General features: G+C 40.4%; 2 protein-coding genes across 4 annotated transcripts in view; one reads left to right on the top strand and one right to left on the bottom strand.

The window, feature by feature from the left end:
• Positions 1–1,075: 1,075 nt before the first annotated feature.
• The window catches only part of LOC138028949 (uncharacterized), an 85,223-nt gene continuing 58,798 nt past the window's right edge, over positions 1,076–27,500 (top strand). The window contains exon 1 of one of the 2 annotated variants that reach the window (XM_068876604.1): positions 1,076–1,196. In XM_068876604.1, coding sequence (XP_068732705.1) covers positions 1,133–1,196 — 64 coding nt within the window. In that variant the 5' untranslated portion in view covers positions 1,076–1,132. Of the gene's footprint in view, positions 1,197–2,828; positions 2,953–27,500 lie in introns of those variants that run through there. The other variant, XM_068876598.1, reaches the window with a different exon arrangement.
• The window catches only part of LOC138029058 (putative helicase mov-10-B.1), a 222,651-nt gene continuing 210,769 nt past the window's right edge, over positions 15,619–27,500 (bottom strand). Inside the window, exons 9-16 of one of the 2 annotated variants that reach the window (XM_068876740.1) lie at positions 26,330–26,491; positions 24,697–24,809; positions 21,378–21,574; positions 20,391–20,574; positions 19,677–19,908; positions 18,441–18,623; positions 17,515–17,603; positions 15,619–16,544 (exon numbers count right to left, since the gene is read on the bottom strand). In XM_068876740.1, coding sequence (XP_068732841.1) covers positions 16,532–16,544; positions 17,515–17,603; positions 18,441–18,623; positions 19,677–19,908; positions 20,391–20,574; positions 21,378–21,574; positions 24,697–24,809; positions 26,330–26,491 — 1,173 coding nt within the window. In that variant the 3' untranslated portion in view covers positions 15,619–16,531. The remainder of the gene's footprint in view (positions 16,545–17,514; positions 17,604–18,440; positions 18,624–19,676; positions 19,909–20,390; positions 20,575–21,377; positions 21,575–24,696; positions 24,810–26,329; positions 26,492–27,500) is intronic. The other variant, XM_068876749.1, reaches the window with a different exon arrangement.

The following is a 27,500-nucleotide window of genomic DNA, read 5'->3' as shown; positions in this document are numbered from 1 at the left end:
ACTAACTAATTTCCGGAAGGATTAGGCATTAAGTGCTTTGTTATATACTTAGCCTTTTCCTATACAACAATCGCGGCAAAACTGGAGAGGAGTACAAGTCTCCAGTTGGGCAGCAGCTGGAGAGGAGTACAAGTCTCCAGTTGGGCAGCAGCTGGAGAGGAGTACAGGTCTCAGTTTGGGCAGCAGCTGGAGAGGAGTACAAGTCTCCAGTTGGGCAGCAGCTGGAGAGGAGTACAAGTCTCCAGTTGGGCAGCAGCTGGAGAGGAGTACAAGTCTCCAGTTGGGCAGCAGCTGGAGAGGAGTACAAGTCTCCAGTTGGGCAGCAGCTGGAGAGGAGTACAAGTCTCCAGTTGGGCAGCAGCTGGAGAGGAGTACAAGTCTCCAGTTGGGCAGCAGCTGGAGAGGAGTACAAGTCTCCGGTTGGGCAGCAGCTGGAGAGGAGTACAAGTCTCCAGTTGGGCAGCAGCTGGAGAGGAGTACAAGTCTCCAGTTGGGCAGAAGCTGGAGAGGAGTACAAGTCTCCAGTTAGGCAGCAACTGGAGAAGAGTACAAGTGTTAGCCCTTTTCTAGTTCACAAAAATGATCATTGCAGTGTAAATAGGCTATTTAATGTAGTAATGTCACGGATGCAAAGAGAGAAAAACTGTCGTTGAATTTCAATTAATCGTTCAACCAAGAAGTTAAGAGAAATGGGCCCACACAAGGACAGAGAAAAACTCTGACCAGGGTGTATAAAATGGAAGTCAAGTCACAGGGGAACTAGAGATTTAGTGAGAACAGTTTTCAATTGGCTGAAGATTGTCCCTGCAGAACTCGTAAAATATATTCAACACGGACAAGTTAGTAACGCGGGGGAAAAATTGTATTGAATATATTGTCCTTCTAAACTGCCATTCCTCTCTCTCTGCACGCTTCCCACCGTCTCCTCCTCCCGCCCTGCGAAAAAAAATTGTCGTTATTCAAAATTGAATACGGATGTTGTAATAAAAAAAGCGGATTTGCGTTTCGCTTTCCAATCAACTTTCATTTGTTGTGGTGCTTTAGTTCGAAGCAGTTTGGATTAGCCAGCCTTAATCACAGCGGCCTTTTAAGGGGAGGAGATCAATCATATGCCCAAACATCAATCTGTTCAATGGCATATAAAGAAATTTTGATAGGGACTCTCTTCATTCTAGCGTCGCCCAGCAAAAAATCAGGTAATTTGTTTGTTTTTCTTGCGCCATGGCTTTTGTTTTCTTATAGCTAGAATCATTTGCGCCTTTATCTCTACGAAACAATATTCTGGTAGATATTTCTACAGTACGATTCCTGGACAGAGATTCCGGCACATTGTCACTATAAAACCTATAACGTTTCAAAAGGTCTTTAGGTCTCAACTACTTGATTATAATTTTTCCACCTCACCACAAATTCTTTAAGCGCTTGGGTTCAACGCCGAAGTGATTCTGGTTTATTTGAAACCTTGATTTTTGATTTATTGGGTTCTGTTTGTTAATTCAGTCGAAGAACCTCTCCGCCTTAGCAGTGTTTTTTGTTTTACTGTTCGCGATAACTTGGCACATGATTAAAAAGGGCACGGCAGCTTGAAGCTCAAGAAAACCCCACATTCCTGCCTGTCTCAGAACTTAATGCTTTGTCATACTTGATAAAGATACACTTTTTTTATAAGAATATATTCTATAAGAATATCAAGGCTGAAATTTGCGAAATTTCAAGAATATTTTAAGAATGAAGGCGAGGCTGAGATTTTGAAAAGGATAGATATAATTTTGTGTGTTGAAACATCTGTAAATACAATCCAATTTTGTTTTTAATTTAACCGTATAAAATTATTCCTTTCTCTGAACGGCGAAACTAGCCAACAAAACGAAACAACCTGCGCTAGCTATAACAAAATGTTCAACGCTAATGACAGTTCGATGAACGGTACATGTAATACATACGTACAGTATTCAGCACAAAAGACATTAACTAAACCGCTAAAAAGTTTTATGACAAATTCTTTCTTTTTAAGTAACAAAACCTAGCGAAAACAGATCTAGATACCAAACACTTGTAATTGATACCCCAATAAATTCTAAAACGGAAATGTCATAAGCTATAATTCAAGAATAATACAAGAATATTTTCAGTCTAAAATCGGCAGAAAAATAAGAATATTCAGCCTGGGCCGGGAAAGAAGAGTGTAACCCGGGGACCGATTGCAAAGAGACGATCGAAAAGGACAAAAAACACATGTAACTCAATAACTATTTTTACGAAATAGACGCCACCAGCTCATTGTGAAAGTGTCAACTATTGATAAATTAAGAATAAAAACTGTTTACTCAATTTCGAGTTGTAGAAAGTGTAACTTACCACTTACAATGGATGTCAAGTATCGAGATCGAAAGACACTATCGAGTTCCTCCTCTGGCGTCGAAAACGAAACGCAGCATAAGCACAAGGAAATTTACTACGTCTGGTCAATTAAAGCACTCGTTCCAGATTCTCCGCTCCTGAGCATTTGAACAAAATGGCGGATGCCGTGGTTGTTATTTAATGCTTATGTCGACGTTCGTTTTCACTAGCATAAGCCAGTGGAAACAAGGCTTAACAATATAAATGACTTTTTGGAGGTTAGTATTAAATAAGGCTCCGATCAACTCGATACTTCAACATCCCCCCTCCCCCCGCCCCCTTCCGGGCATTTGAACTTTGGAAGATTGGATCGTTCATATTCCCGAACTTAATAAAACAAACAGAATCGCGTTTGGCTTTCCAACCAACTTTTATTACTTGTGATGATTTGGTTCGAAGCATTTTGTATTGGTTAGTCATAATCACAGAAATCTTTTACGAAGATGAGATCAGTATTAATCATGTGGGCCAAACATTAGTCACCGGCAATGGCGTATAAAGAAATTTTGATAACGACTTTCTTCATGTTAGCGTGGTCAAGCAAAAACTCAGGTAATTTGTTAATTTATATTGCTAGAAAAACTTTCGCCTATCATCTTTATGAAATAATACTTTGGTAGAGGTTGCCCGTTTACCGGATTAGGATTTCGAGTTGGATCTCGAGTTGGATTTTCGAGTTGGATTTTCGAGTTGGCTTTTCGAGCTGTATTTTCGAGTTGGATTTCGAACAACAAGAACAGACGGGACAAAAAGATTTCGCAAAAAAGTGCCAAATTGTTCAAAAGATCCGTTTAAACCAGGAATCTCATTTCTCTAGTTTCACGACACTTCCCTTTGTATCGTCTGCGAATGATACCACAAGTAAAGCACTGGCTCCCGTCTTAGGTTCGTGCTTTGATGGGTAACCAAATGAAAACGCGGTACTGTGGGTGATTCTTTTTTAATTTTTACTTTGTCGTGATTATAAAAATTCAGTCCCCTATTTTTTATTCTGCTGGTTTCTTTTTGACTCGGCTAAGGTCGAGTACATATGCTGTATAAAGAAATTAAACTGTCTTATTATAGTGTCTTCCTAACTAACAAATGAAATCTAACCGCAGAATGTCCAACATTGTCACACATGTACGAGTTGCACTAGGAGCTATAGTACAGAGAACCAATACCAACAACTAATCAGATCAATATGGAGGATCGCAACAATGGTCTTTCCTGAACAAAGCCATGTAAAGTGGCAGATACTTAGGGCGGTTTTTCGGGTTTTGTGTTTTTCCTCATTTTAGCATTTGCTTTTCGGTTTTCGGCCAAAATACAAGCGGTTTTTCGGATCTGGTATCTAACGCAGTTTTCGGTTTTGCCTGTTTGGTTTCTGGTTTCTGATTTCCTCAACCGCGAGCGCGTGTCGCAGGAGCCAAACGCAGACGTCATGGTTGAGAAGAATGCGTAACAAACTTCAACCTCTCTGGTCGTGTGCCTTTGAACTGGGACTTTGGCCTTGCTTGTAACTAAAGGTCAGGTTGCGAGACTGCCAACGTGTCTTGAAAGGAAGAAAGTCAAAAGCAATTGTGATCTCTGTCGCCTTTTTTTATGAAGAGGGGAAAAACTGGGAGAATTTCAGAAAAAAAAACAAGTTCAGGTAAAATTGAAAAAAATTGAAAATGAAAGAGAGAAGCCTGCGGAAGCTAAAGAACTGTGTTTGGTAAGTCAATGGAATCAATATAATGATTTACATTACTATAAAAAGACTGAAAGCCTAATCGATCATGAAATATCTGCTTGTTGAGCAGTCGTAATTGCATCCTCGTTCCAAGGGTCTCAATTTACAAAGAGCCCCTGAGAACGAGGTTATCGTAATTGACCCCATCTGGCCGTCAAATATCTGATAGCTTGTGACAATGAATTCACATAGGAATACTTAATTGCACTGAGAATACGCGGTATCTAGAGTGAATATGTCGAAGCAATATGCTAAATCGTTTGGTGCAACTGTAAAGCAGAGCGTGAAACGCTCTACACACTGGGCTGCGTATTATCACACCAGTCGAAGATCCTGGTACCCTAAGCCCAACACCAATGTGTCTCTTAAAAATGTACCGTTGGTGACACCTCTACCTTCGGCCAACCTTTCTTCACATGACTGTTAAATCTTGCGTAACTGGGCCTCATAATATGGTGCAGCAGCAAGACAAAGGACAGTGCGGCGAGAGACAACAATGGCTAAGCACGGGACATTGCCAACATTTCTTTATCAACGCCACCTCGAAGTTGGCAAGGGGAGATCTGAGCAAGGGTGAAGAGGAAGAAGCCAGTCACTCTAAGAAAGACCAATTCTTCGACGAAAGCGTTGACGAAGGTGTTGACATCAGTACCGATGACACCAATTTACAAGGCCAGCAGGATGAGCTAGGGGCATCTCCAAATTTTCCGTTTGGAGGAAGGTCGCGATATGGAAGGGCAGTGAGTTCAATAATCGACTCCTGTTTTAAAACGTTACGTCAAGTACCTTTTTCTTACCACAGTAAACGTCACACTAAGTTCCCGAAGACCACCAAAAAGGTAACAATTAAACTGTGCAATTGCATGTTAGACCATTTTGCAGTCAAGACAGGTCGCAGATGACTGATTGCTGCAAGACTTCAATCGAATCTCTGAATCAACGTCTAGCTTCTCAAAATTCTTGGTTTTCGATGGTACTTTTCAGAACTATAGGATAGCTTTTTGCGTTTGCGAAATCCCTAATTCAAACAGAGACTAGAAGATATTTATACCTCATTCACAAATAGCCTCCACATACAGTGATGAAATTAACATAGCTTAGTCCGTACCCTCCAGGGCCCGGTTGTTCGAAAGCCGATTAACTTAATCCAGGATTAGCATAAACTTGTGTTTCATGTTTTCAACTTTTTGGTGATAGTTTCTTTTATTTATTTTTGTGTTTCAAGATTGACTTCTTCTAATGTAGAACGTTGCCGAATATCAGCGTTGAACAACATTTGCCAGTTGAGAAATAAACTCCTTGGTTAATTTGTAATCTGGGTTAGCCTTAATCGGCTTTTGAACAACCGGGCCCAGGTGCCCCTAATGTATCAGATCGATTAAGGTTTGTAAATCCGGGTCTGTAAATTTTCGGTTTTGATGGTTTTGTATTCGGTTTTAGTCGAAATCATAATTCACTTCAGTTTTTTGGTTTGGTTGAAATTTTGAGCGGTTCTTCGGTTTCTTATACGCCCCAATGCCCCCCTATAAATCTGTACGAGAATCGTGTGCTGCCAGCTAGACATGACTAGAATAGCCAGCAACGGAGGTCAAAACCCTAAACATCGAGATCAGAAGATTAAATACTGGATATAAAAAATACAAGAAACACATTATCTGCGACACCTCTAAATATAAGCTAATAGCTTTACAACCAAAGTTTCAGTAGTCTCTGGCGACGCTAGACAAAGGTATCTATTCGTGACAACAAACATCTTGCAATTGCAATAATATAAAACAGGCGGGCCCAGTGTCAAATATATAATGCAACATATATACATCTTCACGGAAAATGTTAGAGTTTGTCCTTCCAGAGCAAATTTTCCTGGAGAGCTAAATCATATCTTGCAAATATGAATGAGCCCAGAGCTAGCTGCATTGGAAATCGCATCACTAAACAAAGAGGTATTAAACTCAACGGGAAACGCGCGCAGGTTAACGCAGACCCATGACATCTATACAATTGCAGGCGGCTACAATGCTATGGCTCTTTTTAAGAAAAAAAAGCCTCTAAATATAACAGTATATTGTGCCTGTCAGAAACTTATAAGAAGCAAAATAGTTTAGAGGATTGAACAGGCAAAGGCAAATGAACAACGTCAGGAAGGACGTATACAAAGCATGGACCCCAGGTCCATGGACCACCCCTCTGGACCCAGTCCATGGACCCCTTCAAGGATCCGGCGCATGGACTACCCCTGTGGCCCCCTCCTAATTTTGTAAAGTTACATGCAGAAAAATCTTAAGACGAAAGAGGGAAGTGATCCTGGCACCCGTCTGGACAATTTAAGGAATAATGTCTATTATTAAATTCTCAATCTGGGATAATGCAATTCTCGTGCTCTGATTGGGTCACTCAATCTCGGTTATCAGCTCATATACCTTGGTTTGACCTTATATGGTAAATGATTGATCTAAGTGTTGCCAAGCTAAAAGTTTTTTCACCGGAGAGCGAAATTTCTCTCTGAAGAAAGTAAAAAAAAAAGTTTTTCTGGACAGCTGGGTTAAATTCCAACGTTTAGAAGTACGCAAAAAGGTTAGAAATGTTTTTGTGACCAGCCTGCGTCTGTCTGACCACAAGGTGTTACACGACATCGCATCGGTTCTCATCAAGTTTTTTTGATTTCGCTCGGATTTACTCGCTTTTTTCGCCCGCATTTCGTACTTTCTAAACTTTTGGAGTTTAAAGGAATTTAATAAAACAATTATTCCGTTCGCCCTTGTTGGATATGAGACTGGTTATAGCCAACTCGGCGCTACGCGCCTCGTTGGCTATTTACCATCTCATATCCAACGTGCGCTCATGGAATAATTGTTAATTATACAGCCCAGAAAAATTCAGTTAGCTTTAACGCAGGTAGAATTGGGCTCCTGCTCCTACTGAATTCAAACCTGTGACCACTGCGATGCTGGTGCAATCCGCTCTACCAACTGAGCTATGGAGCCACTCAGTTTGGGGCAGGTCAATTCGTTGGGCTCATTTGTTCCGGTGAAGGACTCGATCAATGGAATAAATGTGTTATTTGAAGTGCAGGTTATAGACAAATCCCTTTGGAGCTATCAAATAGGTGGTGCAAGTGTCTATAAGAGACAGTTGATTAAATCAGTAGCCCATAACGAACAACAGCTCTATATTCCTGTCACGGCGTTTTTACAGGCCGCGATTTACTTTTGGATTGAATTACCCGCGAATGAAATTCCAACAGGAGCTCGATGACCAATCACAAGAAACTAACTTGTTGTTCGCTCCTAATCATGGGCTCCTGTTTAATTTGTCCATGAATCGCTTCTCTCTTTCATTTGAAGAATTTTTGCCTGTAACCAGAAAATATGGGGTGGTCCACAGGGGTGGTCCATGTACCAGGTCCATGAAGGGGTCCATGGACCGAGTCCACAGGGGTGGTCCATGGACCTGGGGGTCCATGCTTTGTATACATCCCGTCGCGAACGTAGGAGTCGCGTAGGCCTGTCAAAACCCTTCACCTTCCAATTCGAAATCCAACTGGAAAACCCAACTCGAAGTCCAACTGGAAAATTCAATTCGAAATCCAACTCGAAATCCTAACTCGGAAAATAGTCTGTCTCACACTTTGGTAGATATTCTTTCTACAGTGTGAGTCTTGGACAAATATTCCAGCTACTTGACCGCCGAAGTGATATGCATATAAATACAATAATTTTAACGAAATAGACGGCACCAGCTCAGTGTGGAAGTATCAGCTAATGATAAATTAGGAAAAAAAACTGTTTACTTAATTTCGAGTTGTGGAAACTGTATAACTTACCACTGACGACGGATGTCAAGTATCGAGATCGAACAGACTAAGCAAATGCTAAGCTATTTTTTACACGTCATACGATAATTCCTTTAAGTTAATGATCGAGTTCCTTATTTGATTCCTCGAGCAATTTCTCAGTAGTGCTAAATGTACCGGCAGAACGTTGTGACAAAATTAAAATTGAGGACAATTTAAACATTTTTTCAATAGCATCGTTATTAATTCGAAATCATTTTTATTAAAAGTTGTGTTATAACATGTTGTCATCTTCAGTGTGCGTTCTGTAACATTGCAAATGACTTTTCCAAAGTTATTATCAAATGAAAGGATTTTTGCCACTTAGTTTTCGCAAGGAGAAGTTGAATTTCTGCTTGTTTGGGAATGGTTTAGGGGAAATATGTAGTCTTTCAATTTCTTCTCTTTTGCAGCACGCTCGAAGTCAAACTCTGAATATTGAAATCAGGGTTTTCGTGGTAATGAAAAACTGTACACGGAGGTAAAACTTAAATAATACATCAGTGTTATTGCCAAGTCGTTCGATGACCGCTCGGTTATGAATACGCAAAGATGATTCAAGATAAACCATATTTAAAATAGTTTTGCATTCCTTGCCGGTCTAAGGGTCCCAGTGAGAAATAAAATTTTGAGGTCGAACTTGACTCTCGACAAGTGGCCATGCTAGTGATTAGAAACGCACTGATTAAAGATAAGCACTTTTGATTTCCGGGAGGACGAACTGATAGATTCCTTTGGTTCTATCCTGGCGCTTCGCTTAAGCGCGCAAGCGAAGCATCGAACAATTTCAAAAACATTCCCATATTTTAAGGAATGTGTTGTTTGATAGATGATTGAAGGCATGTACATGTATTATCTGTTTAGTGTCCAAAATGGCAAGATCATTCACTCGACAAGTTATATATGTAGGAAGTTACCATAGCAACACCACGGTGTCTTATTGGTTTTATGTTCCTTTAACTTTTAAGGAATTTGGTTAGCAACGTTTTCATTTGTTTGATTAGCGTAGCGTAGAGACGGGCATTGTGACGATCACTATGCCGTATGCTTCAGTGTAAAGTGCACTAGCTTGCTAGAGTCGGTTCGATACTTAAGGGTCGCGGTTTCTTTACCTTGGGGTGGAATGCAATGATATTTTAATCTTTTTTTCACTTCTTTTTCTCCCCCTTTTATCAAGTGTTATGAAATACAGGACTTTAACTGGATATTATTTGAAGCCGTAGTTTTACACAATAGGCCTCAAAACGCATCCGAGCGTAAATCGCAAAATTCGTCAAAAAATTGCAAAAAAAAAAAAAAAAACTAGTAAAACAACTATGAATTTAGCAATTTTCGCGAGGAAGATCTTACAAGACGTCAAAAACCCTCATTGGTGACGTTGTTGCTAGGTCATTTGGTCGTTAATTTGTTTTTGATCGTTGAGCGGACCGTTTATACAATGGTCCTTCCTCTTCGCATAGCAATACACATTTTTGCTCTCATTAACAATTTCAGGTTCCAAAATCGCGAAAGTATTTGTGCCTCTTCATGGAAATGACTGTAAAACTTGTGGCAATCAAAGTCTCCCTGTAAGTCCATTGCCCTTGCCGTTCATCACGTGGACTATGGTGGGTACATTTATCTGGATGGACGTGGGACCAAGGAATGCCCATATGGCTGTAAAGCCGATCGCAATATTCCCATTGATCATCGAGGTATTTATATCAACAAAAGTTTGACTATTGAGGGTTTATACTCCACTCCACACGTTTTATGTACTGAAGGATTTCATTTTCAAAAGATAAATGATGAGCAGAAGACATTCAGGTTAGAGCTGTCAGGAATCGATTTTCAACAAACGCCAATTAGTTGTGACGACTGTCAACACGTCCTAATCTACAACTGTTCTTTCCATGATGCTTTAAGTGCCTTGGCTATTGCAATACAGAACATTACATCTTTTCAGCTTGATATTCAGAGCAATTCAATTTTCAATGCATCAACGTTCTCCTACTCAATAAAACTGAAAGGAAAAGTGTTTCTGTTAGTCTTAACATCAAAAATGCTATGCTTGAAAACAATGGCCTATACGGCCAACGCCGTTCTGAAGGAGGAATCATGAAGATCACATCGGTTCAAGATGATGAATTGTGTCCAATATACTTGTACATTTCTTGCACTAAGGTTATCAGTTCTGGCAGTAAAGGTCCCTTCATAAGTGTTAACGTTTCGACGGCGGTTACAGAGGAAACATACAAAGATGTCAGGTTATATCACAATGGAAAATTCCATGGGAAATCAAAACAAAGATTGCAAAGCTTATTTCTCACGTTCTAGAGAAACAAAAGCGAAGTTCATCTCCATCACTTGCCATGACAACCCAGACGTGCAGTGCATTGTGGTTCAGTCCGACAGGGCAGCTATAATCATTAAAGGTTCGTTGTTTTACAACCAATCTGTTTCGAAAAACAATTCCGGCTCTTGCTTGTCTATCACTGCAAAAATTAATGGATCTTTGAGGATTGTAAACTCTTATTTCCATAACAATGAAGCTGGCGCCGGCGGATCGCTTTATGCCAATAGCAAACACGGATTTCTAACAATCGACCTCGCCAATGTTACATTCAGCAAATGTACAGCCCGGACTGGATGCGCAATATCAATTGGAAGAAGGCCTAGTCCTTTCACCAGCACTGCATCTCCTGCCCACAGGTTATATTTTGGCGTCAGGAATGTAACTATTAAACAGTGGAGAGGATATCGATACAAAAAAAAATGCATAGATGTAGACGTTTTACTAGATGGTGGAATTGTGACACTAGAGGAGTCCAGGTTTACGAAGAAAATTCGAAGAAGAAGCACCGGAGCTTTTCGGGTAGTTACTACCGGAGGCGAAAGTAATGTAGCAATTTCAAAATGTATTTTCAAGGAAGATGCGTTGAACCCGACGAAAGGGAGGATTGTCCAAATAATGGCCGGAAATGGAAACGCAGGAATGGTAACAGTTTCGGACAGTTTCCTGGAGAGTAAAGTAAATAAAAGGGCAGGTCTGTTCATAAGTCCCAAATATCGCATTAATCTTTTCAACGTTACATTCATCTCTTTTAGATATGGATTGCAAATAGTGTCATCACCTCCGAAAAACGACTCTTTTCCAATTAATATTTACATTGATAATTGTTTTTGTTAATAATATCTATGACACGATGCTAACTTTATTAGATCCAACATCAGTCCATGTAGGTATCAGAAACACCCGGTTTACCACGAGCAACGAAACAGTGACTTGGGACGAAGTTAGCAATAGTTATGCTATTCGCTTAATGATCCCACAACTCAAACATGTCAATTTCTCAAAGGCGGTCATCGAAATTGACAATAATGAATTCCACCACAGACCACCCAGCTACTTTGCTCTTTTATTTGAAGGGCTGAAACATGTGATAATAAGACGCTCGCTCTTTCGTAATTGTGTTGTCGCTTACCGACGAACATGGAGAAATAACAAAACTGGTTACTTCTACGAGACAGCAGCTGGCACCATCTCTGTTTTATTAAATCCAGACAAAGCGCGTAATTTTGGGTGTGTGAACTCGCGAGGTACACACTCCTCATGGCGTTACAACAGTCTGATACTGTTTGAGGATACGAGTTTTGTGTAAAACTTAGTAATTCAAGTTAGAGCTGTCTATATTATCAATGGTAACACCACGTTTAGGCGATGTAGTTTTCGCGACAATTTTGGCATTCATCGTACTGGACACGTCTATTCTGCATTTGGAACAGGCCGCGTAGATTTCGTAGACTGCTCGTTTTTGAGGACAAAGGAAATATGACAGTTTCAACCGGCCCCTTGTATAATGCAGGTAGCTTTCTGTATTCTGGAAGCGGAGGTCCTTTAAGATTTGAAAACACATCAATGATATCACTGAAATTTAGCAGGAGCACTGTTCCAGTTGTTGATATCTCTAATGGGGGATTATTTGATATGGATGAAAGATCGAAGATACAGTGTAGCGAAGGACAGAGGCTTTTATTAGAAAATAGCACGCACTTTGTATACACAGAGCAAAACAAGAGCATTTGCATATTGAACACTATAGTTTTGAAGTATTCTTGTAAACCCTGCTCTCCTGGTTATTACAGCCTTCAAACAGGGGTTTCAGAAGGCTTAGCCGTGACCTCCACTCCTGAGTGCCATACATGTCCCTTCGGAGCCACCTGCATTGAAAGTAATATTGCTGCTAAACCAAATTTCTGGGGTTATTCAACATCTAGCCGTCCCCAGGAGCTACAATTTATCGCCTGTCCTGAACATTACTGTCCTTCAACAGATTCAACAGGTTATAACAGTTGCCAAGGAAACAGGAACGGTACTCTCTGTGGACAATGTGCAAAGGGTTTACTGAGACTCTTTTCTCAAGTAACTGTCGCAAGTTGACAAAATGCAACGACTATTCTGTGTGGGTTGTGACCATCTTTTTGACGATAATATTTGCTCTTTATCTTTTGCAAAAGCCTCCGATACTGCACATCCTGACAAACCAAATGTTGTGGTTTAGGAAAAGAGGAGAAAGTCCCTCGGGAGAAGAAGTAGACGGCATTGTTGATGCTGAACATTCCGATACTGGCTATTTAAAAATAACGTTTTAACTTTATAAAGCAACCGAAACTGTGATGGTGGTCCCAATAGAAGAACTAAATGGAGAGATTAATTTTATCCAATTTGTAATATCTGAAAATAATTTTCATGTCCAATCGAAAAATCAAGACCTTGGCTGTCCATTTGCAGGACTCACCGCAACAACAAAACAGGCTCTCCTTTCGTCTACAGTATTTTTCACTATGACTGACGTTTTGGTCATTTATATTGTGCATTCTGTTTTCAACGTATTAATGGGCAAGGGAAAGCCATCCCTCATCTGTTATATGGCCGTTGTCATGGAAGTGCTGTTACTTGGATACGAGAGGCTTGCAGAGACGTCTTTTAGGCTAGTGCACTGTGTCTCTATCGGATCTGGAAGAAGGCTTTTTATCGATGCAAATATCCCATGCATGCAATGGTGGCAGTATCTTCTCCTTGCTTACATTGCATTTTTCCTGGTTCCTTTAATCGTCGTCCTCTACTGTGGATCTTCCAAGCTATACAGATCTTCTATTACAGCAGGTGAGTTCCTCGCTGCTTGTATAATTCCACTGCCATTTCTTATGTATTGGCTGGTCAAAGAAATACTGCATAGGAGACGCCAGGGTTATGCTGAGCAGCATGTAGTCAACAAAGAACTCTTGGACATACTCCATGGTCCTTTTCGTCCACCAAATGATAATGACAACGGCACACTTTACTGGGATAGCGTGTTGATCGGTCGAAGGTTCATTCTCCTCGCTTGTGAAGCATTCATCACAAATCTTATGATACGCATGGTTTTCCAGGCGGCAATATTAGGGACCATCTATTGACAATATCATTATCAATTGCATAACTCGAATTTTCTGTTAGTCTTAATTTTTCTTCCATACCTCTTAGGGATCGACTTTGACGTCTGCACTGTACTGTAAGGCGCTTTTACACCACAGAGGAAAAAAGGCACGGGTCCGATAACAAGTGGAACGGTTCCAATCATTTTTATAAAGAAACAGTGAACTTTTATCCGTTCTGCTACGGGACCATAAAGGCGCGTTTACACGAGAGAGGAAAAATGGCACGGGTCCGATAAAAAGTGGCACAGTTCCAGTCATTTTTGTAAAGAAACAGTGAACTTTCATCCGTTCCGCTACGGGACCATAGGCGCCTATGGTCCCGTAGCGGAACGGATAAATGATTGGAACCGTTCCACTTTTTATCGGACCCGTGCCATTTTTCCTCTGTCGTGTAAACGCGCCTTAAGTGCCCATAGCCTCATTTAAACACGAGGGGGAGTTGGGAGAATTCAAGACAGTTACGCAAACCCGAGATGCTGTCGAGGGTTTGCATAACTGTCGAGAATTCTCCCAACTACCCCGAGTGTTCAGATGAGGCTATGGAAACACGGGAAAAAGTCCTCTATTGCTTTTAGAAAATATTTCTCAAAGATAATTCGACAAATGAAGAAAAATTCTTGATTTAAAAAGCTTTTCTCGACACAGGCTCATATTTCCTACCAACCAATCAAAACGCGCTTCTGGCAATACATAACCAATCGAAATTCGTGTGATGCCATAGCCGTGTTTCCATACTCTCATCCAAACACAGCTATTGACCAATGAGGGTGCGCGTACAATCCTAATTATTTTATAAACGAGTACAGACAACGCTGAACCACTTTCGATTGATAAATGTACAACGGGTTAGCTTTCTGGTAAGCTTAATTGTTTTCCTTGGTAATGCATGCCTCGCTACCTCACATATTTTGCAGAAAGCCGCTAAAGAAAAACGAAGGCCTGAAAACGTTTGCAACTCCGTGTTTACAGAGATTCTGGCATATTTCAACAAGCACACACCACGTCGCCATTCAAGCTTACAGCAGACATGGCGGGTTTTCTTGTCATCATTCGTCAGACATGTAAAATACAACCAAACTCTCGACGCCGTATAAATTTATATTGGATTGCAGTACATTTATCTGCAACGAATGCACTTGTAAGCAATGTTTGCGAACGTTTAGGTTCTTTTTGGCCAGATAAGACTATGAAACGCAGTTTGATAAGCACGAACCTGCGATTTGTTCTAAACTGAAAAGAGAGGGTGTAACAACCTAACGGAAAATGTTGGGAAGGAGATTAAGTCTTACTGTGCATGTAATTCAGTTTTAGTTGTGATTGAAATTGTTGGTTATTGTTTGCAATGTTTGTTTGTTTACTGCTGTCAGCTAAGAGGTGTTTGATCACTGTGACTGTATAAATTAATTTTGTACTGAAGCATAATTATTTCCGTATACACTATATTGCTTTCTGGGGCTAGAAACGGGAGCTCCACTTTTAGGCTTGGCTAAATCTACATAATATGTTAAACCATCGAATAAGATGTATGTACGGACCGAGGTAATCAGGCGTGTGGGAAAGAAAACTAATTGAAGTCCGCAAGCTGAAGGCTCAACTGCCACAAATGATTGGCATGCGTCAAAACCCGAAAAACAAATCTTTTTGACTTTTTCAAATAATTTAATGATTATAATAATTGAACTCATATTATAACTTCAAGGCCCTTTACAAAGTTAAAACATAAAAACTACATATGCTTACAAGAATTAATTTACAATTAAAAAATGCGTTTAATCTAGTATACGTTCATGATTAGTAATAGACATCTATCAATTCTAACTATGTGTTAATGTTAAATAATAAATAGTAAGAATGCCCTATTTCAGTTATAATTCTTAAACCATTCAAAATAAATTGTTTATATAAATGAGTCTTCAATGAAAATGTCAATTGAGGACGATTTTCTTTACTCTATGGGCAAAACAATATTCTACATGAAAAGACCTGTCTCCGTAGTCAACCATGTGCAATCTTCTATCAACCAAGATCAACCAAGTACTCCATCGATGGATCTTAGGGAACTAGACGATTTTCTAACCTCGATGGCATCTGTTAGATAGTCTGGACTGGAGCTATGCAATGGAGACATTTCTATGCATGGAGAAATATCTTAAACAATTATTCTGAAGCGAACTGCAAGCCAGTTTAGTTTAATGTCTTTAATGAGAATTGGAGTGATGTGGTCGAACTTGCATTCAGATAATCAATATTTGCAGCATTCTGTGTTGATTGCAGTTTCCTTAGCAGGTAATTTGGTGAGCCAAAATACAGAGAACTTCGAAGTTATCAGTGCATGTACGACAATTTCCGCTGCCGAATCAGTAAGGAACTTTCTGATTCTGCCAATGTTCCTTATGTAGAAGAATGACGATTCGCAGAGCAGCTTCACTCGATCATGACAGCACAAATATTCATAGAAATTGAAACCCAGGTTGGTTATTTCTTTTACAAGTTTATTTAAAATTTAGCATCGTGTATTTTTCGGGAAACGGCAAACCTCTGAGTGTCACGTGACATGGCCTTGCGGTCGAGTTTGCAGTTTGCGGTTAAGGTTCTAACGGCTAGATACCCTTCTTGCGGTGAGTGATTTACCGCAGCGTTTTTCACCTTAAAATTCTGTGGGAACTCACGTTTCAAACAATAAGTTATGTTTTTTTAACTCTCTAACTCTTGAAAGAACACATTTTTGCTGATCATTTGCACCGCCTTGAGGAAACTGGCTCGGTTGAATTAAAATATTTACATGGCGCGTTTTTCCCTAAAGTCTATTTTTGTCCCTACGGCAAACGGCAAACCGCTAACGGCTCACCGCGGTTTGAAGTTTGCGGTCGACTTTGAAAACGCGATACTAAATGTCCCTAATATGAAAACGTTGCTTGAAATTTTTCAAATTCCGCGGACGCTACTTTAAAAAACGGTATTTCATCTCCTTCCAACGGTGGGAGGAGGTGAAATACGACACCCCTGAAAACGACTGCGTGATAAGTTCTATGTTGTGGTAGATGTGGCCGGACGGAGGCAAGTTCACCTATTCACGCCTCTTCCACTCTGGGTGCTCTACGTGCTGTCTCAGGCTGATTTCGGAATCATCGCAGGATTCTGAAAGAAAAAAAAGGAACTAACATAATTAACCTTGACAGAGCAGTAGCTCCCTCAAACTCCGTTAAGCCTGATACATGTATTCTTATTTGACAGGCACTTTGTGATTAACCAGATTTGTATTAAGGTGGCTCAAACTGGTGTAGCGGCTTAGTATGCCCGACTAGTAATCAGGGAGGGTTCAAGTCCCGCTCAGGGCAAAAACCAAATTTTTCAGATGTGTGTGTCGAAAGATAAAAATGCACGGTATCTGTTTCTGTCTCCTGTATATTGTCTATAACTTTCATTTGCCTCGAAATTTCTAACTTTCATGTGTTCTAAACCCTGTCTGGGGTTTTAGAGGCAAGGATACACACTCAAGTGATGGAAAGTTGGGCCCTAGGGATCCTCACGCTGCTAAGTCGCCTCATTAATCTGCTGCGTTGCCAGCGTGGTAGCCTTGATGGTGTAGTGGCTTAGCATGCCCGACTAGTAATCAGGGAGGCGTGGGTTCGATTCCCGCTCAGGGAAAACACCAAAATTTCTGTTAAGTGTGTCGAAAGATAAAAATGCACGGTATATGTTCCTGTCTCCTGTATATTACCTCCGAGCAACTCGGGAAAAAATGGCGTCCCGATTTGCATCCGTGACACGTGAAGAAAACATCCAAATTAATTTTTTTGTGCTGTATATTATCTCACTGTTTTAGTATATACTAAAACAACTATTTCCCCCAGTGTCGGTGGCTAGCGTTGGATAAATATCCACCGCTAGCCACCTCCATTTCGGTGAATAGTTAAATATTCACCTCCGAGCAACTCGAGCGGGACTTGCGCCCGAGAATAGTGTAATCGTTGCACGAATAAATGAGTTACAATCATCTTTTTGCGCTAAATGATCTCACTGTTTTAGTATATACTAAAACAGTTATTCACCCACTTTTGGTGAATAGTTGTTAATTATTAATTAAATAGAAGACGTGTCTACCAACCTCATCCAGTTTTCGTCCAGGGAAAGCATGTCTGGATTCCCTATCAAAATCAATAGCGCCTGGGCTCGAGTGATAGCGACATTGAATCTCTAAAATGAGTTAAAATGACAAAGCACGGTTAAAGTGCAGGTCTCAAGTGCAGGATCAAGATATGCAAGAACTTTTAACTCTGATGTAAAACAAGCACGAAAAAAGAAGCTAGTTCATGAGGCTTGTGCCGGAGTAATTCTCAACATTTCTACAGGGTGTTTCCAGCGCGAGAAGTATGGAGTAAATCAAACAGCCAGAACCTAAGAAGTCACTTGATCAGTATACAGCCAGTTACTTTCGTGGCCAGTTTAAGCATAACAGCGGGTCGGCAAAGATTCTCTGGTCCACCGGATCGGAAAAAAAGCAAAGAAATGAACAACATTCCTCCTAAATATTCATTAACAAGTATGTAGAAATGTCATTTCAGAGCCTAGGAGATCCAAGCACTCTCTTCAGTCCGATTGAGCGTTTTTAGGGTGTCTGACGTATCTGCGAATGCAAAATCATGACTTTTAGGGGAAGACTAGTGTCGGCCAAGTGATAAAATTTAATTTAACATAATTTATATAGCGCTAACTCCACCAATTGACCAAAGCGCTTTACAATTCATAATATTAAAAAAATTAAAAAGATCCCACTAGTAATAAAATATGAATACATTAAAAACCTATTTACAGTCTTATTTATAAAAATATCACAATAAATCCTTTTCTAAATTATCAAAAAGTTAAACATTCTATGCTTTTTTAAAAAGATCATTCTTTCAATGTTTCTTGAATAAATTAATTGTATCTAGACTTCTAAGATCTAATGGCAGCTCGTTCAAGAGTTACATGTACATCCCACTATGATAAATCGGATTTTCAGTAAGTGGTTTCTTTTTGCGAAACGTTTACCTTGGGATTATGCAAGAATCCAAGATGGAAATCTTTGTCCATCTCCAGAAACTCTTTCTTGGTACTTCGAACAGTTGACAAAATGATAATTCGCCTTTCTTGCCCTTGAAACTCTTCCACGCTTCCAACTTTGATGCCTTTTAAAAACCGCCTTTTCTCAATCATCTTTTGGATCTTTTGAACCTGACCAAGAAGGGGATTAATGCGTCAGTGGTGCTGTAAGTTTGTCCTGAAACCCAAATTGCACTGGCGCTTTGTCGGAAAATCATATGTGCCAATTAGCAATCTCTTTCCCCGAGCCTAGATTTATTTTGTTAGTACCATGCACACTAGCCTCTTACATAATCAAATGGGACCGCCTCCGATTTTCAATGGGAAAATGGTTACACAAATGCAGTGCGTTTTATATTTTAGCTAAGTTCTCGACCACATTAAAAAACAACAATGTTAAACAACCATATTTAAAGTTCTCTTTCATTCTTTACGTTCTTTTCTGAATTACGCATCGTACACTATCCTTCGAGACCGGCCCTTTGCAAAGCTTATACCGCGCCTCTTATCATTCAAAAGCCTACATCTCCTTACCCTCCTTAAGCCACGTGCAAACAGACGAAACAACTCCCAACAATGTAAGGAGTGCAGTGTATTATGGGAAGGATACGACCCATAAAACTTTGTAAATTGTTTTAATGTGTCAATGCGTTGCTATCTCCAAGGAGACCAGATATGTAATGTGTGTGCGTGACCCCAACAATGTTGGAAGAGCTGTGCAAACGGATCCAACATTGTTGCGTTACGCTCCGGTGGTCACGGATTAAGAGAAATGAATGAGCGTTTCATTTCTGTATGCTTACTGTTATCAAGACCTTCAATTTGGTCATTTTACGTTGTTGTTTGGGCAGCGATATGGCCTAAAAATGTACTAAAACGCGTGCCGCACGCGTGTAGCCCGATAACTGTATTATTCTCGTTCAACCAACGCTATTCTTGTTTTTGTTGTGTTCCCTTTGTAGTATTCGTATCTGCGACTGTTGCAATAACTCCCTATTACGACTCTACAACGCTGACTTCAATAAACAAATGTTTAATCAGGTTCGTTTGGCACAATTATTTTAATGTCTGGTACAAAAAACGGTGTCAGCCATCTTCTTGCTCCATCGCTCTTCACGGGTTGGGAACCCCCTAGTGGTCTGCAGTAAGGAGATGGCTGATACTTCAGACATGTTTGTGGCTTACTTGTCTCTTGTAAGGAGAGATCACCCCAATCATCTCTGGTGACAGGTGTTTTAATCTTCTGCTTCTCACATTGTCATCTAACAGCTTCTTCAGGTATCGTTCAATGGTGTCCACTTCAGCCACGTTAAAAAAGGAGGGACTGTTTGCTTCCCTTTCATCTTTGCCGTAAACGGGATGGAAGATGATTGGAAAGGTCTTGTTTGGCAGCTCTTCCCAATCGAGCATTACATTCCTTAAGTAAACGAGATCGTCAAATACTCATAATTTCAGTGCACTGCTACACCCATCTGTACAGGGAATCGCATCTCCAGTAATTCGGAATTGATAGGTACGAGTGATGTTTTGGAAGTTGTCAAAAACTGGACGCCCCTACAGGCGACTTTGAAAACATCACGAGTTTCGCGTTCTCGTTGCTTAAGATCTCTCAGGTGGGTGAACACCCTCTAGCCGTGTACAAAAACCCCCCACATTCATTTTCATATATAGTTCATGTTTGGATCACAGTAAAATTTCTGTGTGAGAATAGAGAAAACTGAAACTTTCAAGCCTCTTAACATTTCATTCCTAACAACTGAGAGATTTTAGCATATTTGACTTGAGAAAACCCCGAACAAAAGATGCTAGATTTGGGGAAAATTCCTTGTGAAATTTGGCTCTTTCGGCTTTCAGGTAGTCTTTTCCGCGACCCCTGTGTCTCAATGCATACCAACTCACCTGAAATCTCCTGCACATTCATTCAGTTCATCGTCATAAAACATTTGCTTGGGAATCTCGATGATTGCTCGGTGTGACCGGTAGTTATTCAAGAGTTTCGTTAGCAGTTTAGAATCGTAACTGCCTATGGAGTTACGTGAGTAACTGCTGCATGTCGTCATCAACCGTTCAAGAAGCGAGGTTTCTGGGAAATATATATACAAATGGTATTTAAGTTTTATTGTGAGAGAGTTAATCGAGCAGAAACCTCTAGATTACTACACAAAATGCTACAAAGACCAAGTCAACTTTCAGCCAAGCGAGAGTGTATCCTCCATAAAGTTGACACGGTCACCATATGAGCTTAGTTGATTTTCATGAAGAAGTTTCATGACAGGCAATATATGGACTGTCATCATACATGTGAATTAGGGATAAGAAGTCACTTCAAGAGAATGGTCATTCCAAATGGTAGGAAGCCTAAAGAAATCTATAGTAGGTTTGAAAGTGAATCAAATCGAACTCATCACCGCGTAATTTGCGCTGCAAACTGCTCTCTCTCTAGGAGCTGGGCAATTGCGAGTTTCTATTTTCATTCTTTTGAAGCAATTTCAATTCTGCAGTTTAAATATAAAATATCCCACATATTCCCACACATTACAAGCCAGATTAACAGCTCTCACGGGATAAATTAAAACATGACATCAAATGAAATAGACCTCCTCTAAGACGGCTATAGCTTAATAGACCGATTCGGCTAATTCAATGTTGTACCCAATTGAAATCTCTCGGATTAAGGTTCTTTGTGTGTTGCGTTTGCACGGTAACTTAGCATTCACAAATGATATCGACATACTTGGAACAAAACGTTTTATTCCCAAAGTATTTTAATTGGTTAAAAAATTGAATTAGCCGAATCGGTCTATAAGCGGCTCCGCAAGAGACCTATTTTTTCGGATATGTTAAGGTATCTCCCAGAGATAACTTTTACCACTATACAGCTCGTACCGAGCCCGTGTTCCTGCGAGATTGGGGACCTGATAATGGGTCCAAGTTGTTTGGGGTTTCCTGCAAGCACCAGCTGTCCACTTGTGGGATCCAGAAGATTCGCAACAGGGATGATACATTCCGGCTCGGTCGCATGACCAGCTTCGTCGATAAAGATGTGCGTGAAATGGTTGCGAGGAAAATCCGCTGATACCAGCCTGAAAAATCAAATTGATATTCTTTTACGATTATACCGAAAAGATTTGCAAATACTCTCTGAAGCTATGATCTTTCCAGATGTGAGACAGATTCACCTTCCAGGAAAGAATCAGCGCATTCCCTAAGTACAACTTGCACTCTCGTATGCGTCGTTTCCATTCGTCTCAAACGTTCAATGGAATTTGCCTTCTGTAATGAGATTGAACGACCCATACGTTTGGCTCAAGATTCGTGGGCCAGGAACCACCTTCCGCTATCGGGCCAAGTACTTCTGACCTTTTACAAATCCTTGCAATCGATTCTAGTGGTTGTATGGAGCAGTTTTTGTATGACTGAGAAAAGGATCATGCAAATTCCTTGGTTTTGCATTGCTTCGCTTCGTTCACACATACGACGCAAATGCAAATGCAAATGCAAACGCAAACGAAGCTCACACGTACGCTGCAATCGCAAGGGAAGTAAGACACGCAGGCGCAGTTTAAGTCCTCTTTCCAAGATGGTGGACGAGAAGGAACCTGTGTCTTTTTTCACCTTGCGTTTGCGTTTGCGTTTCCCCGGTTCACACGTGTGAAATGCAAACGCAAGAAAATGAAAAATTTTTCATTTCTTGCGTCTGCGCTTGCGTTTGCATTTCCGTTGGGGTAGTTCACACGTGTATTTCTTTGCGTTTGCATTTGCGTCGTACGTGTGAATCAAGCTTTAGTGATTAAATCAAAAATCTTCAGCCAATTTTTCAACCAATGAAAATCGTGATTAGCCCAGGCGCATTTTCCCGCTCTTTGAATAAGCTACTTGTAATTGCCTCAAACTCTGATTGGTTCATTGCCCTACTCTGGCCTTAAATAGCCGCCAAAAATCAACGTTTTGTTTTCCAATAATCAACAATGTTGTAAAAAAAAAAAAAAGCTACAATTGTAACCAAATGGAATGTTGAATTTTAATGAGCGGGAAAAACCGGAGTACCCGGAGGAAAACCTGTAGAGAACCAACAAAGTCGACCCACATGTGAAGCCAAGGGAGGCAATCGAATCGCGGCCACATTGCTGGAAGGCCAGTGCTTTCAACACAATGTAAACCCTGCTCCCCCGGGGATATTTATCAATTATTCCATTCGCTCTTTAAGCAATAGAGGACACTTTCCGTGTTTACATAGCCTCATCTAAACACGAGGGGGAGTTGGGAGAATTCGAGACACGAGGGTGTCGAGAATTCGAGGGTTTGCATAACTGTCGAGGATACTCTCAGCTAAACACAGCTATTGACCAATGAGAGTGCGCGTACTATTTTAAGTATTTTATAATGTTGGACATAAGATAGTAAATTACCTATAACCATCTCATATCCAACAAGCGCGAATGGTACAATAAAGTTTTATCTCAGAACCTTTAAGAACTTTTGAACGTTAAGATTCTCGGAAATCTCGCTTTCCGCCACACATTTTTCAGCTTGGCAGCATTTGGCACGATCATATGGCATATTTGAGGGTTATTAAATTTTCGACCTGGGATATTGCATTTCTAGCTTTCTCATTGGGTCATTCAATCTCGGTTATCAGCTCATATATATAGTTTACGTCATAGAAAGTGCGGCGTACGGGGGTTTTATACCATGCCATGAAAATACAGCCAATCACAATGCAGGAAAGCCGTTGTATATTTGTCGGTATTCCACCAAATCTTACCATCAAGCAACGCATTAATTGTGTTTGATGCTGTATTTTCAATGGCATAGTATAAAATAGTTATGCAACGCTTTCGAGTGGTGTACCATGGCACATCCCACTCGTCAATTGTATTTCCTTGGTATACACACTCGCCTAAAGGCTCGCTTGTATACCGAGAAAATACAGGTGACTCGTGGGATGTTCCATGGTATACCACTTGAAAGCTTTGCATAACTAGTATGTATTCACGAGTAGTCTGTGTGAAAACCCGGACGAGCGAGGTACGAGCGAGTGAAGGCTTTTGACACAAACAACGAGTGAATATATATAACCCCGTACAAAGCGCTTTCTATGACGTGAGCTGTTTATTACACGTAAGACGATAATTTTCATTGAAATTATTGTTTTCTTAACACAAATTAGAAACAGAAACTCACTAACAATAGAAAAAAATGCAAATTTGACCCTAACTTTTGCTTTGCGGCTAACACTTTTTTAGTCTTTCGGAACTCCTTTCCATCTATAATGGTTGAGGAATAGTCTTTCTTACTTAAATAACGATCAAAGCTTGAAACAAAAGACCTGAGCGATGTAGGTTCGTATTGTTCTCCGTCTTTCTTTCGAACTTGAAGCAGAAAATTGGCGATTAACACGTTGAGATCTCTTGCATCAATATTTTCAATCTCTCTCAGCTCGTTCCTTGAAACTGACATTTTTTTGAGCAACGAGACATCTCTCTCCGTTTTGCTTAATGTGTTCTTGATTTCTTGATGCCGTACAACGTCTAGGGAGCAACCAACCGACGCAAATCTAGAGCTTTCCTCCGCCTTCGCCATTTTCGCAGGAAAACTTTGGATGTGGCGCGCCTAAAAAAGCCGCCAAATCTGAAAAGCCATGCACGATTTTGCTCGGAAATGCCTTTACGCTATCGTTGATTGGTTATACTTCCACACATGAAACAGCTGTATGCCATTCTGATTGGCTTTATAGGCTTTTTTTACATGTGAAAATAAAGCGTTTATATTTCTGCAAATGAGCTTTACGGAATAAAATTCTCGTGTTACGTGTAATAAACCGTATAACCTAATATAGAAATTGGTTGCGTCAAGTGTTGCCAAGCTCAAAAATTTCCAAATTTGCAATTTCCAAGTGTCCAAATGTTCAGAATTAAATGAAAATTTAATAAAACAATCATCCCATTGACATTTGTTGGATATAAGACTGGTTACAGCCAACTCAGCGCTAGGCGCCTCGTTGGGTAATTACCATGTTATATGCTCGTGAAATAATCGTTAAAAAACCTATATCGTGAGCAAAATAGAATTCTAAAGGTGCAATATTTCGAAAGTAAAAACTATAAGCTGTTTGCGCCTGTTGCGATGAGTCGATGTATTTTATTTGGTTTTTGTTTTTCACGACATTCAAATCAAACTCGCTCTCATAAACTGTATTACTTACCTTCCAGCGGTGACCAGAGTAGTAACGATTATTCTATAGTCTGTCATCAATTCCTCTTTACTCGGATAGAACACGTCATGCCCCACTGAGTCAAAATTCACTACCCGAGCGTCCTGTTGATTTCAACCGACAAAATGTTGCTAAACATTTGAGGTTTTCTCTTGTCTTGGTGCTACTCATAGATCCTGTTTTCACCTTCATAGGCCTGTGCCATCTCGTTTCGCTCTGACTAAGGGCTAACGCACGAATTGTCTGCTCACAAATCTTCCTAATGGTGGTTAATTTTCGGTTAATTTACCTTTCTCTGTCGTAATTAAGCAAAAACAACGCACGCTTATCACGTAATAACGCAAAAACTGCGCCATAAATGGCTAGCACGTTATTGGTTATTTGTGGTTTTCTCTGATCACTGACCAATTAGAATGCCTGGTTTGCCTTTTTGCACTGAATTAACTCTTTTCTTCACTGTGCTACCTGAAAACTGCAGCTCTCTAAGCCAATCAGAACGGAGAAGTTTTTCATGTATATGATTAGACATCTTATTTCACGGCAATCAATATGTACAAGTAACGAGAAGGGCTCCGTTTTTTCAAGGGTCAGCCAAGTAGAACTTATATTTCAATAGAGATAGTGCCACTTTTATAGATAGTGCTAGCATAATTTCTGGCATAATTTGAGGAAACTAGCATATGTTTTGCTGATTTTTAAAAAGTAGCACAGCTAGCATAATCGGTATGTATATTCAACATTTCAATATTTTAGCCCCATTCGCGTTTTAGTAACGGAGGGAGGGCCTCCCTAAGAGGCTGGCAGTCTAACTCGAGATGACGGGAACAGGAAGTTGCTAGATGGTGTTGGTCCCAGTTCCGTCTCATTTGGAAGTTTGCAAAATACCGTGAGCCACGCCGCCCGATAACTTGCCCCGAGACCATACCAGAACCAGCAAACATATCCAGAGACCGTTACAATTTAAGAAAGCAAATTCAATAGAAGAGGAGCTTGTAACACCAAAAACGTTTAGCTACAAGGTCTTGATACATTTTTGGACTTGTTTCGCTGATTTTGTAAGAGGAATAATTTTAAGAAAAAGTGGCATAATTTGGAAAAACGAGCATAATTTGAGCGTAATTGAGGCAAAAAATGGGTTCTGCTAGTAGGATATTATGCCACTTTTACTAGCACAATCTGTAAAATCCTAAACGGTTTCCGCTTCCCCCAAAGCAATGTTGGGACATGGCTGGGCTGTTTGCCCATCTCCTTGAACAACATATCGTTATGGTCCAAACGTTCCCAAAAAGAATGGGAATGACTGGGCTTGTTTTAACCACGATTGGAGGATAAGTTAGTCGAATACTAGTTTTCATCATTAATGACAGGTACTTTAAGAAGAATAAGGAAGGGAGTGGTTTTCGAGTATCCTTGCAGCAAAAGAGCTTGTCTTTTGGGTTTGGATTTATTATTATGCAAAACGCAAATGCTTTGTTTTGTACACCAACATGTCCGTCTAATCCCGTGCGTGCAAGCCAAGAATACTGTAACACGGCAAAAACAAACTTGGGTCCAAGGAAAGTGCACAGATGTGCGATGAAGACTGCTCGGAAGCGCAGCTACGACTGGCAGAGCAGCAACGTACCTTGAGCTTCTGTGGTACGAAGTCCCATGGTCTTGATGCTGCGTACATTCGGAATATCTTCCCTTTGTCCACATGGTCTAACAGGCGTTCAACCAACAGGTCAGCGGCACTGTTTTCAGGCGCACAGGCAAGAATGATACTTGAATCTATAAGACGGTGCACCTGTGTGTATGACGCGAGAAAATGGAAACATTTTGCATCTTTAAAACAGATTGGCTTACAAGTATCAATGATTGCGTAAGACATATACGAGAAAGAAACGGCTGCTCGCAACCTAGGCATATTATTTTCCCCGTATTAACCAATCACAGACAGGGTTCTATTGTCAAGAACCCTCTCGCGCCAAATCGGCCTTGAAATTCAAGTCCTGATTGGTCCGCCTCCAGTGTTCATCTCTCCCTGATTCCCAAAATAACGTCTTTCTTATTCTTGTTTATCAATTGATGCTCACTCAAGAAATCTAATATTTGAAAGCATGTCTCTCTGGAAGCCTCTGAATAATAACAATATTATTATTATTTGTCCAATGTTGATACTGAAAAAAAGAATGGCTTGGTTTAATTTCGAACTATGCAAAAGGAAAACAACAGAGTTGAAGCTTTTAGGGAAATATTTTGTATTTCCCTTGGTTTTTACCGAAAAAATGTAAATTATATTCCTCGGAACCTCGACTCTGTTTTGATATACTTGTGAGAGAACTGAGAAAAAAATCTGTTAGACTAACCAAATCTAATGGCTTATTGGATGAAGAATAGGTCTCCAAAAGCCATCAGACAATGCCACATAAATGTGTGACGTGAGGCTTAATAGTCGCGAACTTCTCGGGAAACAGACTTCCGATCTAAATGTATCTTTTGTGAAGTTCATATGGCCAACGCCCCTACACTACGCCCCCCCCCCCCCCCCCCGTCCCTAATTTTCTCTTGGGGCAGGATTAAGTGACATCTGCACGACAAGAGACTAGCACGGAAGGCGAAGCTATGACCTTCCAATGTTTGAATGCGTCCCCATTAAGTACCAGGAGTCGTATACGGGTAATGCTTCCGGGTCCCAAGCTGTTAGAATAAGGGAAAAAGGATTTTTTTTGTATTACCCTCCTCGCTCCTTCTGCAGTCGTTGCAACGAGGTTGGGCCCCAGAGCATCACCTGTATACTACTCCAGGAGACTCGT

Source organism: Montipora capricornis, chromosome 2, assembly GCF_036669925.1.
Source record: "Montipora capricornis isolate CH-2021 chromosome 2, ASM3666992v2, whole genome shotgun sequence".
Taxonomy (NCBI): Eukaryota; Metazoa; Cnidaria; class Anthozoa; order Scleractinia; family Acroporidae; genus Montipora; species Montipora capricornis.
Note: the sequence above shows the minus strand (reverse complement) of the source record. Positions and strands in the feature narration are given on the sequence as shown.